This window comes from Phaethon aethereus (genome assembly GCF_964289735.1).
Source record: "Phaethon aethereus genome assembly, chromosome: 12".
Lineage (NCBI taxonomy): Eukaryota > Metazoa > Chordata > Aves > Phaethontiformes > Phaethontidae > Phaethon > Phaethon aethereus.
The window spans coordinates 2,865,067-2,880,787 of record NC_138588.1 but is presented as its reverse complement, the minus strand read 5'-3'; the positions used below and the strand labels follow the sequence as shown (position 1 = coordinate 2,880,787).

The window sequence follows — 15,721 nt, the reverse complement described above, 5'->3', positions numbered from 1 at the left end:
TCTCATATCTTACAGAATTGCCTCTTAAGTGTTTCAGAAGAATGAAAACTTGACCCATCTGTACAAACGACATTTTCAAGAAGTGAAAGAAGATGTCTGAACAGAAACTGTCTAAAAGGCCAGAGATCAATCAATTACTTGCAAGTGAAAGAGCCTTCTTAAAAGGCTCACTGGAATTTGACCTCCTCTTTCGTACAACGGTGATAATTTGGCACTTAGTAGGATGAGAAATCTCGAACATTTTCCTAAATCAGACCACATATACTGGGGCTTTAACAAAGAGGGACACAGACTGTGCAAATCCTGACAATTAATCAACAGTCTAAATGATCGCTCCCTCCTTTATCGGGTGCCAAAGGCATAAAACACCTTGCAAAGCTTCAGGACTATTTCTTTGGGGTGGTGTGAAGTTCCCACAAGCAGCAGATGGTTTAAGAGGGAAGACTGCAATACTTGGAAGAGACACGAGGTAGCAGCACATACTTTGACAGATTCCCTGGCCCGACAGTGTCTCTGAATGGCTTACGCTGCGTGCAGTAGAGCCCCGTCCAACCGTGAGTACATCTACATTCTCCATCGTAAGGGCTGCACATTGCTCCGTTGTGGCAGTTGCATGAATGAAAGCAATCAGGGCCCCAAAAACCAGTGGGACAAGCTATGAAAATAAAAAAAGATTTGTCAGCTGACAAAAAAAGCGATGATACTGCGTTAGTGCTGCGGAGGAACACCAATAAAGGGAGAACCTGTGAGACACCACCAAAGGCAGAACTTGGCATTGCAGAGCTTGGCATCGCTGCAGCGGCTCCCCGGCAGTGACCGGTTCTTCCAAGCCAACGATTGCTTTGCAAAGCCACGTGCCAACCTGCAACCTCACCCACGCTGTCAAGCCCCCGCACAAGGGATTTCTTCCCGTGTAGGTCAGTCTGGTGGCAGGATCAGGTCTTTGCTGCACATGTGGCCTGAGAACCACTGAAACAGCAACCCTCGGCACTCTAAGTGCTTTAGCCACTCTCCTTGCCTTACTGGCATTATCTGTGAAGGCAATTTATACGGGGTTTTAAGATATGGAGGTAATTTAATTTTCTTTTTCATATTCTGGAATTCTTGCATAATAAAGCACAGCTATTCATGGTTTACTTTTGCTCTGCAATCAACTACTAAAATTACCATATTCATTCGAAGCATAGAGTGCTACTCAGATACGTAAAAATGTAAAGAAAACTTCTTACAGTATGAATTCCCATCCACCAAATCAGATTGCTTTTGTTGATGGGGCTAATATTAAATTAAAATCTCCAGGTCTATTATATATTTCAACAAGTACAATATTAATACATTTTCAAAAGTTATTTTAAGCCTCCCTCCAAAAATGAATGCAGTAAGTTACAGTTATTAGTGCCAGACTAAAAGATCTAGAATTATGATAACCCTTCAATATAACAACTATATTTTTGCTTTAAAAAGCACTTTCCATTGCTTCCTATTAAAGACATGAATTAATAAGGCATGGTTCCCAGGAAACCTGGAAGTACAGAAACCGTGCCTATTTCCATGTATGCCATTGGCTCCAGTTCTGACGATAAATGCGAGTTTCTGGCATATGACAGACACCTCTAAAGCCAGAATGAACAGCAAAAAAACCCTGCCATGACATAAATCAAACAAAAGGTCACTGAACTCACACAACGTAAAGCCGAACAGGATTTGGCCTAAGGTATTCGTGCTATAAGCAACCAGAAATACATTTACAATGCCTTTGCAAGCCAGAGCTGCGGGGTCTGTTAAAGTCTCCAGAACTGGCTCTGGAGTTGGAGCTGAAATTATCTCCTTTGCAGCCCCGTCTCTCGGTCATTCCAGGTTAACTGGTGCGGAGGGAGGTCTGACCGAAATAACTCCGCACCGGGCTTGGCTGTGCGAAGCCAGGTTCCGGCAGGAGCCTGGTGTGGGGCCAGGTTCACGTTGGGAGGTTTACACCTTCTTTACAAGAAGGTAACTGAGGAAACAGGTTCCCACTTCGTTCATCCAAAATACGAAGTAGCTGTCACCAGGTCCTTCTGTCTGCTAAACTGGAAATCGTTGCTGCTGAACTGACCTGCCTTGCTCTGTAAGAAAAAACATCTTTTTTCAAGGTTAACAGAAACGAAGTCATTTCCCAATTACATGGCTAAATATAATGAGGAGTCTGTGGAGCTTTCTGTCTTTTTTTTTCTTCTGTTTTTGAGTGACAGCAATATTCTGCCTGTGGAAGACACACAAAATTACAGCTGTCTGTTTTTATCCGATTCCTACTTTATCACTTGAAGTTTAATATATTTTACTCTGGAATGCTGTCTAATATGCTAGTTGTATCCTGAATATGAAGTAACATTTCTGAATGATAGGATATTGCTTCCCTCTGTGATCTATCTTCAATTAAGGGATGCTCTCAGGAAATGACACTTTGGGATCAGCAAATGCCAATCTTCTACCTGGGCAATTTTCAAGAAGAAATCCTCCATTCCTCCAAGCCCACATTGACTTTTACAATTAAATTACATTTAATAGAAATATTTCAGCTGCCTAATTTCTCAATTCTGGGGGCTTGGTACATGAAAACATTTACTGGTTAATCATTTCTAATGTAATAGCTGAAAGAAAATGATTTCAAAAAATAAATAAAAGGGAATCCACCTAGAAATTAAAAGAGAGCATGGAGCTTTCTTTTCTGATAAGAGCTTGTGACCTCCCTTTCCTGTAATAGAAGCTAGTAATGGCTTCTGCAAATTCCAAATGCAGAAACTAATTCAAGCCAAAGCTAACTTAGAGTAATTAAAAGAAATAAGCTATAAAGAGAGTAAGGCACTGGCTGCTGTAATACTTCAGGGATTTCCCCAAAATCTGCCTTTAACTTTCAGAAAACACTAAACAGGAAAATATGTTATTTTAAAGTGGAGATGGAAAAATAACACTTTGCTTACTCTGAGAGCAGTCTGTCCCTATCCAGCCTGGAAAACACTGACACGATCCATCAATAGGATTGCACGTCCCGTTCTCGGTGCACTGACAGACCTCGGCACAGTTCTTCCCGTATTTTCCGCTGGGACAGACTGTGAAGATATAAGGCAGTTTACTGAAGGCTCTTCCTAATGAATATGAGGAAGTCATAGGACTTAACATTTAGCAATTAGAGATAAAAGTAACGAACTGCAGCATTTTTCTGTGCTGAAGCCAAATGAGCAAAATTCTTCCGGAAAGAAGGAAAAGGCAGAAAGTGTTCAAGTCCGTTTTGTTTGCTTACATCCCAGGCATAAAGACAACAGGAAAAAGTAATCTCAAAAATCCATTTTTCTGCTGGAAAATTAATCTAACATAGTTAGAAGATTACAGTTATTGAAGGGCATTGCAGAAGGATGAAAAGAGGAGAGACAAAACAGAGAAGAGGGGTTATTGGGAGAGGAAGAGAACAAGTAAAGTTGAGGAGAATTCAAAAAGTAGTAGCAAACACAAGTAAGTGTCTGGAAGGGATTGATCTGGGGACTTGGTCAAGGGTGTCCTTTGGTGCAAACCCTGAAATAGGGTTCTGCACTGGCTCAGAGGATTACAGCCTCAATGATAAGAACAACAAAAGTAGGAAAGGAACATTTTAGGCTAAGTATCAGCCTAGTGGAGAAGTCTCAAGAAGATGAAGAGCAATGGGGACTCTTACTTTCAGGTCAGTCACTAGAACCTAACTTCCTCGTGTTGTACAACTGATAAAGACAGTAATAATGGACCAAAAGCTGCAAACCTGACCAGCCGGTATGATGGCCTGACACACTAGCCATGGGTATTGTGCTAGGAGGCCAGTGCCCTTGAAATGGCTGATGGCAGATAAGCTTGCAAGAAGAGGCTGAAAGAGCTGTAGTCCTTTGGGGAAAGGACTTGCTCTCCCACTAGTACCACAAAACACATCATGCACCACGCAGCGCTGCAATATTGGGTGTGCTAGAGTACCTACCTCATCACTGTCCTCAAGCCTTCCGGACCAAAGAGCGGTGAGAGAGGAAGGTGCCTTTGCTACTAGATACACTAGGCTTTGCTGGAGACCAGTTTTCAGCAATGTTGGTGGGAGGCAGGCTCCCAGTATCCCACAGAGTCAAGTCATGCAAACGGAGAGTAAACCAGGAGCAAGACTGCCACTTCCATAAGTATTTTAACTGTTTAAGTCTGGCAGAAGACAGCTCCCACAAATAAAGCACATACCCAACTGCTGAAATGTCATGCTTCTCTTTTGGCATCCATCCACCTATTCCTCTCCGGTACCCCTTGCTGCAGTAAGTGTTCAATTAGGTTGCAAATGTGGTTTCCAAGGATTATGTAGATGTTTGACTGAGAGTTGTTAAACTGATGTGCTGCATCCTAACAAAGTCAGCGTCTATTCCTGTGTGTCTACCTAGCTTACTCCTGAAGTTGGAAGGAAAGAAACTCTAAATTTTTTTTAGGGTGATCTTATAACAGCCAAAGCACAGTGACATAAAACTAATAGACACGTAGATCTTCAACCTCCCACCAAATTATTGGAAATCTTTAACGTTAAAGTTGATGGAAAGCTCTGCTCAGTAATGAATGAAATGTTTAATTTCTGTGCTCTTATTGGCTGTGTTCCCTGACAAAAACAGATGTATTTTCAAAACAAGATAAAACATACAGTCCATCTTTGCAAAGAATGTTACAAATGGGACTGGACTTGTATCCTGGTAAATAATAGTGATGTCAAAAAAGTGATTAAGGCAATTCCCTGAATTATGCAACTGTTTTACCACTTCAGCCACTCTCGCTTTCTCATATGTAGTCTCTGCAGGTGACCTCAATCTATCCTGACTGTGAATCAGCCAGAGATTGAAATCCTGAGCTGTGATTCATTTGCTTTTATACAATATGCCACTCTCTACTCTTACTATGGCAGAAACCATACTATTGTTTTCTATATACTATGGACCTATCTGTAAGAGTGGATAAAGCTGGTTTTGGCTTTCAAATTATGTGCTAAACAGAATAATTCTCTACCTGAAAAGAGATAAAACTAAACACAATATACAGACACAATGAAAAGAACAATACACAGACACAAAGAGAAAGAGTGAGAAGGAAAGAAAAGCCCTCATGTCACAGAAAGAGTAAAAACTAAGATGATCCATCAGCCTAGGTTCTCATACATGCTACACCATTATTCAGTTCCAATGCTCTATAGAGAGCGGTTCAATGGAATATTTTTATTGCATCTTTAAGACGGAGAGAGATAACATCACTTAAATGAAGGCTGGATTCTTTTATACGTACAAAAAAATAGTTCTCAAAAATAGGAACGGATTTGCACTGCAACATGGAATACTTACGAATCAAGAAAAGATTTGTGATCCAAACACTGATGCTGCCAAAGGCAACAGGTCATACTTTATAAAAGAAGCGCTTCGGTTCCACACTGTGAGAGCTAGCAGAGGGCTTCCCACCGTGTGGGCACTTCTCGTCGCAGTGAAATAGTGTGATGCCCTCCTGAATGTCAGCACGGAAGGATTACAAAACCGATCCTGCCAGGATGGTTGTTCTCATTAAAGTAAGTAACCTGGTTGTGGATTGACACAGTGACTGTCTTGTAAAGATGCGAGATCCAAATACAAGCACTTTTTCAAATGTCTGAAACATTTTTAAACAAAGCTGTAAAGACTAATACCGCTTTCTTCGGGAGCAAGCTGATTGTGCAATGCAGATAGTGATGTTAATTAGCTATAAAAGCTCTGAAGTGGAACTCCGAAATTCCCTGTGGGATGTCAGGTGTGTTCTAGCAGCGATAACAAGTTGTTATCAATCTATCTTGCTACATGATTGTGAAAGATATTCATAAAAGTGCTGCTTAGTTGTTTGCTGCTCAGAATCCTTAGCACAACCATGTCAACCTGTACAATTCCAGAGGGTACACAGCTCCTCGCATGCACGTGCTGCTGACGGAAGCATGTTCCCGCTGCCAGAAAAGAGAGGGCACAAGGAAATGGAAATTCAAGAGTGAAATCTTCGTTTCACATTTTTCTAATGGAAAACATTAATTAGCGTTTTTCTTTCTACAAAATAAAGTTACATGCTAACTCATTATGACAAACTGCAACACAAATTGATTTTAATTAGGACATGAATATTTTAAAATTAATTTGCTGGATAGATCAACATTTCAAAGTAAAACCAGAAGTGCTGGACATCTGAGCAAAAATGAAATAGTTTTCTTAAGAGGATAATTAGCCCTGCTTACGCTTTGAAATCTGGCTAACTTTTCACATAAAATGGACACATTCACCGAAATATGTTCGTTTTAATAAATTAATTGGTATAATGTTTAGTTGACTATACAGCACAGGAAAAAGAAAACACGCTTATACTTAATATACGTTTAATGATTTTGCGTAAGTGCTGTCTGCAATTTCTGACTTACTGAAAAGCAGGTCATTAAAAAGTGTCAGTTCAATTTTCACAGGGATGGTGACTTCACAAGGGCAGTAGCCATTACAAATGATCGCTTTTAAAGCTGTATGTAGAAATATCCACAGCAGTATGCAGTAACTGAGACCCTGCAGAATAATGTAACGATTTTGACGGCACTTTTAGGACAAAACAGAAAATGAAACCTATGGCTAAAAGTGGAGTAACGTTCAAAGGTACAGAAGGGTGACGGACATTAGGGGGAGTTGAAGTTGCTCTTCACCTGTGAAAATTAACTCACTTTCCCTGCCTCACTGCAAATTTTTCTGTCTCCTGCACTTGTTTTCGGGTGCACATGATTTTAGCTATTCCCAGTCACGTCCTAGAGAGTGTAAATAAGGTTCCATACAGTAACTGGGTGTTTGGGCTTGTGCAGCTGAGCTGGCTTTTACCCTAACTAGTAGCTACCCCTCCTGCTGAAAAAGAGGGCATGAAGGTGCCGTCGCCGTTTCGGGTATGAGAGGCTTAGCAGAAAGGAAAATGAAACCATTGGAAGGCTGATGCATTTACAGCAGGTGTCTCGTTCCAAATTCCTTTCAATACAGAGCAGCAGACTTGTTTTATTTATGAAAGCAGGAGCACATCACATTTACAAAAGGGCGACTAAGTACCTATTTGCATTTTCCCTCTGAAGTAAAGAATTTCTTGTGATCTAAACTGCTGAAACAAGGAAAAAAGGCAGGAACCTTGTGATCAGCCTTGCTGCAAAGTCACAGACACAGAAACTTAGGACAGGAGGTGGCATTTGGGGTCTTGGGCTCGGTACCTTGATTGCAGAGAGCGCCGGAGAAGCCAGGCAAGCAGTCGCAGTGCCCTGACACGTGGTGGCATGGCCCGCTGCTGTGCGCGCACTGCGGGCACGGCTGGCTGCAGTGGTGTCCGTAAAGGCCGGCGGGACAAACTGGAGACAAAACAAAATAAGCCCTCACAGGTTTTCAGAAGATTTCTCATTGCTGAGAGCTTGAGAATTCCCTCTCTGTCTTAATCTGAAATCAGTATTTCTTAATTTATAAAACCACAATTTTGTGAACAGCTGAAATTATGAGGGCTGTTGGATTATTGCATGTCTAATAAAGTGCAGGCTCTGAGTAAAACTGGTGGTGTGGTTCAAACATTCACCCCATCCTACCTCATGTAAGTCCTTGGCTATTTAATAATACAGCACAGCTCCCTCAGCAGCCTCCCTCTCTCAAGACACTAATTTGAGTCTCTTTAGCCTGCTCCAGCCAAACTCTTTTACAAAACACGGGAGTTTAAGACGTTCTACACCTCATAGCCCACTGGCAGACGTGGTTAATAACGCATATTCCAAAGCTTTTAAGATAGGTAGGACGAGAAACACTCGCACACACGTACAGACAACAGAAACTCAGAATGCCGTTTCCTTTGGAAACTGAGCTAAGAAATCGGAGAAGGTGTGTTAGGAAACCGCCAATATTTTACATCTAAACAACTATGTCAATAGCTGATTTCTAAACGTATTAGGTACAATACCTGTGTTCAGCTGGGACAGTCAGCTTATACATGTTATTGCAGGAGCAGCATCCATCAGTGATGAACAGAATCTAAAAATGGTAATTGTGGTAACAGCATACAAAATCACCTAATTTGCATCGGTAATCACACCAGATAGCTGAGTAAACTTGTCATCAACGGTATGCTTAATTTGCTTAAAACCTGGATTGAAATTATTATAGAATTTTGTATATAAGGTGTAGTGCCAAGATTAAGGCTCAGTGTCTCTGATATAAAATGAGTATTGTTGCTTCTAAGCACATGTAGAATGAAAAATCATCCACTGTCCAAACATCCACTGCGATAGATAAGCACAAAGAAATGTTAAATTCCAGTAAGTAACTGTAAAAATGACTTTATGTGTTTTTCTTTTTACTCCTGTGATTCTCTGTTATATAGTTCTGGCTCAGGGGTTACTATATCATGTCCGTTCTATTTTTTCACTGAATGAGAATTTTTCTCTTGATCCGTACGTTCACAGAGCGTGTCAGGTTCTTACACTGCTGCAGATTTCCAGCTGGAACTTAGCTGACAGGTTTGTTGATGATGCACTAGCTATAAAACAGCCTGGATCATTCCTGGAGACATTTCTGCGGGCCTGAGAGCAGTAAACCACCCCGGTGTCTCATGTAATCCTGATTACACAGACAGAAGCAGCTGGCTGAGTATCATCTTCAGTACTGCCCTTTACAGGCTAGGTTCTCTTTCTAAATGAATTTCCAAGAGAAAAATGGAATGATTCTGAGCGCAAACTTAGCAGGCTAAAGCTGCCTTCAGCTGCAGAGGTGTCCTCTTCACAAGGTAGTCTTGAGCCTGAATCTTGTGGAAGAGGTGGGCACAAGCTGAGTTCCCTGGCTGTATATTCAAGAGAGGCATTTCAGCGGCACGAGGCAATAGCAGAAGCATCCACAGAGCCCCTCTGCTGTCACCCTGCCGGGGGGGCAAATTGCTCCCCATTAGGTCCCCAGCAAACGTCCTCAGGGAGCAGCCTGATTACTGGAGTTGCGAGCTGGGGACATGTTTGCCTCTTGTAGCCTACACGCCATCACCTGATAAAACTAGGCTTTTTTTTTTTCATCTCAGAAAGGTCAGAAACTATTAACTTCTGGAAGTTTAGCACTTTTAGGGTTTCAAATTTGTAAAACGATTTCTTCCCCAATTCCCTGAAGCTCTGAACGCCACATTTTAGCCTTGGAGAGTGGTTTTACAGCTATCTAGATATGCTGAAGCACCTGGAAAGTGGGGTTTGTAATGGAAGTGCTTATAGGCCATTAACTATAGCAGTGCTAGAGGTCATTGTTATAATGACATTAAATAAAAACTGTCGGCTACAAATTATTTTTAGAGATGAGTGTGTTCCAGTGTCAAGTGTAACTGGTGAAATCAAAGGGGATATATGAACTGGGCATGAGAATGTCTTACAGGAAGAAGAAGAGCTGCTGCAGAAAAGACAAATCCATTTCTTGTTTACACAAGAAGAAGGTTACGTGTGGTTTGGATCCCTAAGGGGCAAATGCAGCTTCCCAGATAAAGCAAATGAGAGAATTGTTATCTCCTTGGCATGTTTTAGCAGGGCCTGTAGCAATAGGACAAGGGGTGATGGTTTTAAACCAAAAGAGGGTAGATTTAGGCTAGATACAAGGAAGAAATTTTTCCCAATGAGGGTGGTGAAACCCTGGCCCAGGTTGCCCAGAGAGGTGGCAGATGCCCCATCCCTGGACACATTCCAGGTCAGGCTGGACGGGGCTCTGAGCAACCTGCTCTGGTTGGGGATGTCCCTGCTCATGGCAGGGGGGTTGGACTAGACGACCTTTGAAGGTCCCTTCCAACACAAACTATTCTATGATTTTAATATGTAGCAGCAGACCATCAGACAGGAGCTATTTCAGGCTGCTGTGTTTTTTTTTCTGGCATATAAGAAAACATTGTCTTGTTATTTTGATAGCCAACACTCATCCACTTATTATGTGACGGGTCATAGGTGACTATTTAATAGATACCCTATAGTTTACTACCACTTAACTGTAAATCTGTCTTTGCCCAGATCCTGCCAAGTTTGGTATGTAAAGCTGTTGCTCCTTCTTTCAGGTCACCTGTGACCTCCAGATGCTGTGGAAGGCCAGAAGAAGAAAAAATAAGGCATGACTCAATGCAGTAGAGTCTTGACTTCTTGATCAAGAAGGATTTTTTAGGCTAACTTTTGCCCTTAGGAAGTCATGAACTAAAGCAGCGCAGAAACCCATGTCTCTGGTATCATAAAATGAACATTTCTACCTGCTTTGCTTCTGCTACCACATCTATGGAAAATCTTACTTCTCTGGCACAAAGGTCCTCTGTATCCTGGTGCACAGTCACAGGTCCCATCCTCTGGGGAGCAGGATCCCCCGTTCTCACAGTTACAGGAGATGGAGCAGTTTGGTCCCCAGCGGCCCTGGGTGCATATATTGTCACAGTGGATGCCTAAAGATGTAAAGGCACACGTTAGGTTTCACACAGCTTACGCTGCTCGTTGATCAAAGAAATGTTTGGCTGGACTGATACCTCGCAGCACATCACAGAGCAAACAAGGGAGCCTGGAAAGGAAATAGCTATCCTTTTATCTGCTTAATAAAGTGAAAATTAAGAAAATGCCAAAGAGGTGAATTCTGTAGGTGTTAGCGGGCTCCTGACAGTCCTTAGCACCATTAAAGAAACTCTGCATGTCTTCTGGGAGATGAAGGTCGGGAATTGTTTTAAAGTCACGAAATATCTCAAAAAGCTGGTCTGGAACTATGCAGTTGATTGAAGCCTGATTACTTAACTGTTGTGAAATGGAAGACCGAAAAAAGAAAAATCAGGGTTCTGGAAAAACATGTCCAGTATTTGCATTCTTGAACATGTGTAAATTCAGTTCTATGCTGTGTCTTGTTCACTCTCTGGCTTAAAGCACTGTGCTCTGGGTTATTATGTGCGTACCCCACATCCACCCAGAGCTCTCCGAGTTCTGTGTTAATGAACCGAGTTCTGATCTAGCAAGTGGCCATATGTGGGCACAGGCTGATCATTTGCATGTTAAATGGAGACTGAGACCTGCCAATCCAGCTCCCAGTGATTCCCAGGGTTGTTGTTTGATATTTATCATTATGAAAAGCAAAGCTTGGAAACACTGAAAGAAGCACACAGCCAGAAAGCTTAACATGAGGCTTCTGGCATTGTTTCAACTGGTTTTGTTTTAACTGGTGACTTTTAAAAACAGCCTTGTGCCATGGCTTGTCGCGTATAAATGTAATCTAAGGATTTGATCCCGCAAAGCCTTACTTGTCCGAGAGGCTCTTACTCCACTGGGATAAGACAGTACCAATACCTGCAGTTAGCAGAGCTATTTGCATGATCAGGAGCTCCTTGGATTGAAAAAGGTTTGCAGGATCATGAACTAAGCACTGCCAGCTGCAGGGAGTGGCATTAACAGGACGCTGTAGATGCCGAGGACAACAGAAAAAATGAATCACAGGCTGGCTTGAAAATTTTCCTAACGACGTCTCCACACCAGGTGCCTTACAACTGTGCCACCAAGACATGAGGGTGTACACATGCCCCAGCTAGACTTTCAACATGAAGATGTTCTTTATCGTCCGTGCACATGTCCCCACTGCGTAATGGGATAAATGCAGACCAGGGCTGTGAGAGCCCCAGCCTCAGCCGGAGGTTGGATTAGTGCATCGCTAAGGAGAAATACAATCCCAAGTAATTTCCTCCACCTCTGATAACTTCATCTGGATGCTACAGGTAATGGACTGTATTTGTGAAGCCGTGATCTGTACAGTCACCGAACTTTGAGGATTATTAAATCAGCTAAAAGTCATTATAAACACACTTACGGTGCAGTTTCAAGTTGGTTTTATAAATCTCTGAAGTTAATACAGTAAGAAATACTGCAGAGGCAAAACTTCCCTTTTCTGAAGATTAATCACACAATTATAATGTCCCTTCCTAGAAAATCTTAACCAAGGCTGGCAAAAGTACGGTTTGAAATGGGGTTTCTAGTAACACATGATCATAGCTTTATTTATAAAGAGGCATAGTCCATGCTGTAGAGCTTAAAAGAATCACATTAAAGTAGAGTAAAAACAAAATACAAGCTCAATCCCTTAATATCTAAGTAAATAAATTTGAAATAAACAAATGCAAAAAGAGACAAGGAACATTTGTATTAGTAAAATCAAGAAAAACAATTATTTTAATACAGTCTTCCCTACTTCCTTTGAAATCAAATATACCCTTGGATTACTTAAACGGTAAATGCTTTGTGTGTGCATTTGTGCATCTACAGTTCTCTGTAAGTTAAAATTCATACAATAAATCGTAAATAAATGCATTTCATTTTTATACATACATATATATGATCATTTATAGTTTTGAGAGTCTTGAGCGCGAGCTCCCAGAAATGAAATTCAGACACGAATGTGGAAAAAAGTGTATCTTTTCCTCCTGACTGCAGCGTTAAAAAGACAATTCTCTCATTGTGAATGGGCTATTTATAAATGGAGACAATTAAACAGCATTATTTCTCGTCTCTTTTGGCAAAGTTTGGGGAAGAATGACATTGACTCCTTTCTCTTGAAAGGCAGCTGAATTAGAATGCCGTGGCTGCTCTTTGCAGCAGCAAAGTCCTTCTTTTAGTAATGAATAATGAGGGATGTCTTCCCGCTCCTAACGAAGGCAATGAGTCATTGTGAAGCCGATTGTTGTAATGAAATGTAAAGGGGGGAAAAGGAAACCTTCTAGGAGACACTGATACCCGTTACAGCAGGTATTTATTTATAAATGTTCAGAAGACAACCGAGAAGGTGCCGCAATCAATTTTTATTACTTTATATTACTCTAAGTTAATTCTCATGGAAGACTTCATTTTTGGAGGCTCCTACACACATCGAATTGCAAATGTAAATGAGAAGTTAAAATTGCATCTGGACATGCATGTCTTATGGACTTGTGCTAAAAAAAGCACCTTAATTTTACAATTCCCTAACTTGACAGCATACGAAGGGGGAGTCCATCCCTCCCAGCTACTTTACAGCTGGAGTCAGTGAAGCAGCAAACTTCTGTAACGTAAAGCTTTAATATTAACTTAGGAGCCTGCTGACGAACATTTCTGATAAGCAATTAGTTTTCAATTTCCAGAAATATAAAAAATGCTGAAGTTGACACATCTCTGTGTCATGTACCGGACACATCTCTGTATCATCTCATGTTACAACCACAGATTCCTAATTTATGAACAAATCCCTTGTTTCCCAAGCACGATGCAGCAAATAGAAAGACAACTATCAGAAGAAGTCCCTGAAGCTGCAGGAAGCAGTCCTCCACATAAGCTCTATTGCCTACCTACCAGGAAATTATCTTCCTGCCTGAGGCTGTGGTTCACAGTTGCAGAACTAGTATGAAATTACACTTCCAAGACTTTCTTAAACAACGTTCTGGGGGTGAATTGTAATGAAATTCACATAACTTACAGGAAATTATAGTTATCCACTGTGCTTGGGCGAAGGACACTTGCACTCTCATGCAGTAAGCCAGCGCCAAGGTAAGAGCCGAGTCGCTGTGGCTTTCAGTTCAGCCTGTGAAACAGCAGCCACAAAACCTCCACGTCCCGGAGTGGATTCGGGGTACTGGATTTCTGCAGACACTGTCTGCTTTCCAGTAAGATTCCCACTGCCGGCCTTTGGGCTGCTCTGCACATGGAATTTAGCTGATTGTCCCAGGAGTGGCTTCACTCCCCCTCCCCACGCTGTCCTCCTTTGCACGCGGGTAGGAAAAACAGTACTAAGCACCTGAATTGCTGTTGTGCGTGCTGTGAAAAACCCCATCCGGAATGAACTCGACCCACCAGAGCAGTCATGACTGCACTCTTTTAAGGGACAACTACACGAGAGAGCTGTTCCAAGCTCTTCCTCCTTAAGCGCCCTTCCAGCATAGTTTACTACCAAGTGGCAAAGCGGCTGCTGTCTGGGACCGCGGGAGTATCTGGCGTATCTCCAGCACAGACTTCCCGCGGGCGAAGCGTTGGGCTCCGCGGGGATCTTCCAGTGCAGAGCTGAAGATGGTATTTTGATAAAGGAAGGCGGCAGGGAAAGGGGTGGAGGAGGAAGGGTGTCTGGCAAGAGCACGGACTGGCGGAAACTCGTCGTCACATACGTCGTACGGTAATAATGTATATCACACTTACGGTCCAGTTCTGCTGCCTAGGGGCTAGAGAAGTGTGTCCCTGGTGACTCGATATGAGTTTGTGTCTGGCTTACATGGAGCAGTGTAAATTTTTACTAGATTAAGCTGGTTCTTTATATTAAAATTTAGAAATCAGGCTGCGATGGATTCAGCTAACATCCACACAACCATCATGAAAAGGAGCAAGAAAAAGAAAAAGGAAAAAACCAAAAAACAAGCCATGCAATTGGGATGTAAGGCATCTACTGAAGAGCTACTTCATATACTGCTTCCATTAGTAATCTTCAATTGTGTCAATGAAAGTTTGTCAAAGTAACGCAGACTTAATACTGCCTGTAACTATATCGCACTGAAGGACTTTGGAGGGTGAAATTCCTGAAAGCCAGACATAAGTAGAATTCCCTTTTTTCCCTCTCCAGCTTACTTGTGCAATTTCACTCGTGCTTGGGGATTACGTCTCTAGCTCTTAATAAAGCCTGCCATTGTTTTTCTGCCTTGTCTCTTGATAGTTGGAAACTAATACTCCAAACACAACAGAAGAGCAAAAACAGATGGAATAAATGAGAACCAGTGGCCTATTTTTGACCACTGCTATCCCCTTGACAGTAGCCTCTGCAGCAGGGCCTGCATGCTGGCCAGCATCTAATTATTTTGCAGGGATGTAGGAATTTGATAAATTATAGGATGTAGCTCCCTTCCCCCCCTGTACTTTAATTTTATATCTACCAGTGTACAACTGTAATTATTTCTCTGAATAAGATCTTCAGCTTTTTTTTTTTCCCCCAATAGTCACAATCTAAAGACAGATGCAACATCAATTAGCAGTGACAGGAATGATTTCAGCAGACATTTGAATCCAACACAAACATTGTGCTCTCCTCCACCTGTCTTTCAACATGACATGAAGTCATAATAATCTCTCATTTCTGGCATTTGAATGGCTTTGGAAAGAACTGCTTTTTATGCATAAATAGGCAGTGGATTTATGCAGGCACTACAGCGGAGGCCTGAAGTTTGGTGATTCACGCTTGGCTGTGATCTGGAGTACCTGGTAGCTTTTGTCTCCGGCACTACCAATTCTTAACGGTGGTTTGTCTACCTGTTGACACAGTAGATAGCGGCAAAACCACAACGGTAGCAACACCGCTTCCGGAGCAGAAAATAGCCTCGTGATTACAGCTGCAAGGCTATTTTAGATAAGTAATCGTAGAAAGAGGGCCAGCAAGCACTTGGTCGTACTGAAAAGAGCTACGGGACTGTATCGCTGCATGCGATGGCTGGAATGGGCTGCTCCTTCGTGCGATACCACCGCTCTGGTCTCCATCGCGCCGGGTCGCGGCACGCGCAGCGACGCCTTTGGCGGCTGTAGCCCATCTCCCACCCAGCCGTCAGCCCTGGAGCCGTTCCCAGGCACGTGGTGGTCGTGCCAGGGTCAGAGCCAGAGTCCACTGAGGTCACCTGGAAGTCTTGCCTTGGCCTCCTAATTTGTACATTTATTTCCGATAATGATTTCTAT

General features: G+C 42.2%; 1 protein-coding gene across 2 annotated transcripts in view; it reads right to left on the bottom strand.

Annotated features, from left to right (window-relative positions):
* The window catches only part of MEGF11 (multiple EGF like domains 11), a gene marked incomplete at its 3' end in the record, with an annotated part of 201,920 nt that overhangs the window by 32,637 nt on the left and 153,562 nt on the right, over positions 1–15,721 (bottom strand). For both annotated transcript variants that reach the window (XM_082005373.1, XM_082005374.1), the window contains exons 11-14: positions 10,315–10,461; positions 7,253–7,387; positions 2,958–3,086; positions 527–655 (exon numbers count right to left, since the gene is read on the bottom strand). In XM_082005373.1, coding sequence (XP_081861499.1) covers positions 527–655; positions 2,958–3,086; positions 7,253–7,387; positions 10,315–10,461 — 540 coding nt within the window. The remainder of the gene's footprint in view (positions 1–526; positions 656–2,957; positions 3,087–7,252; positions 7,388–10,314; positions 10,462–15,721) is intronic.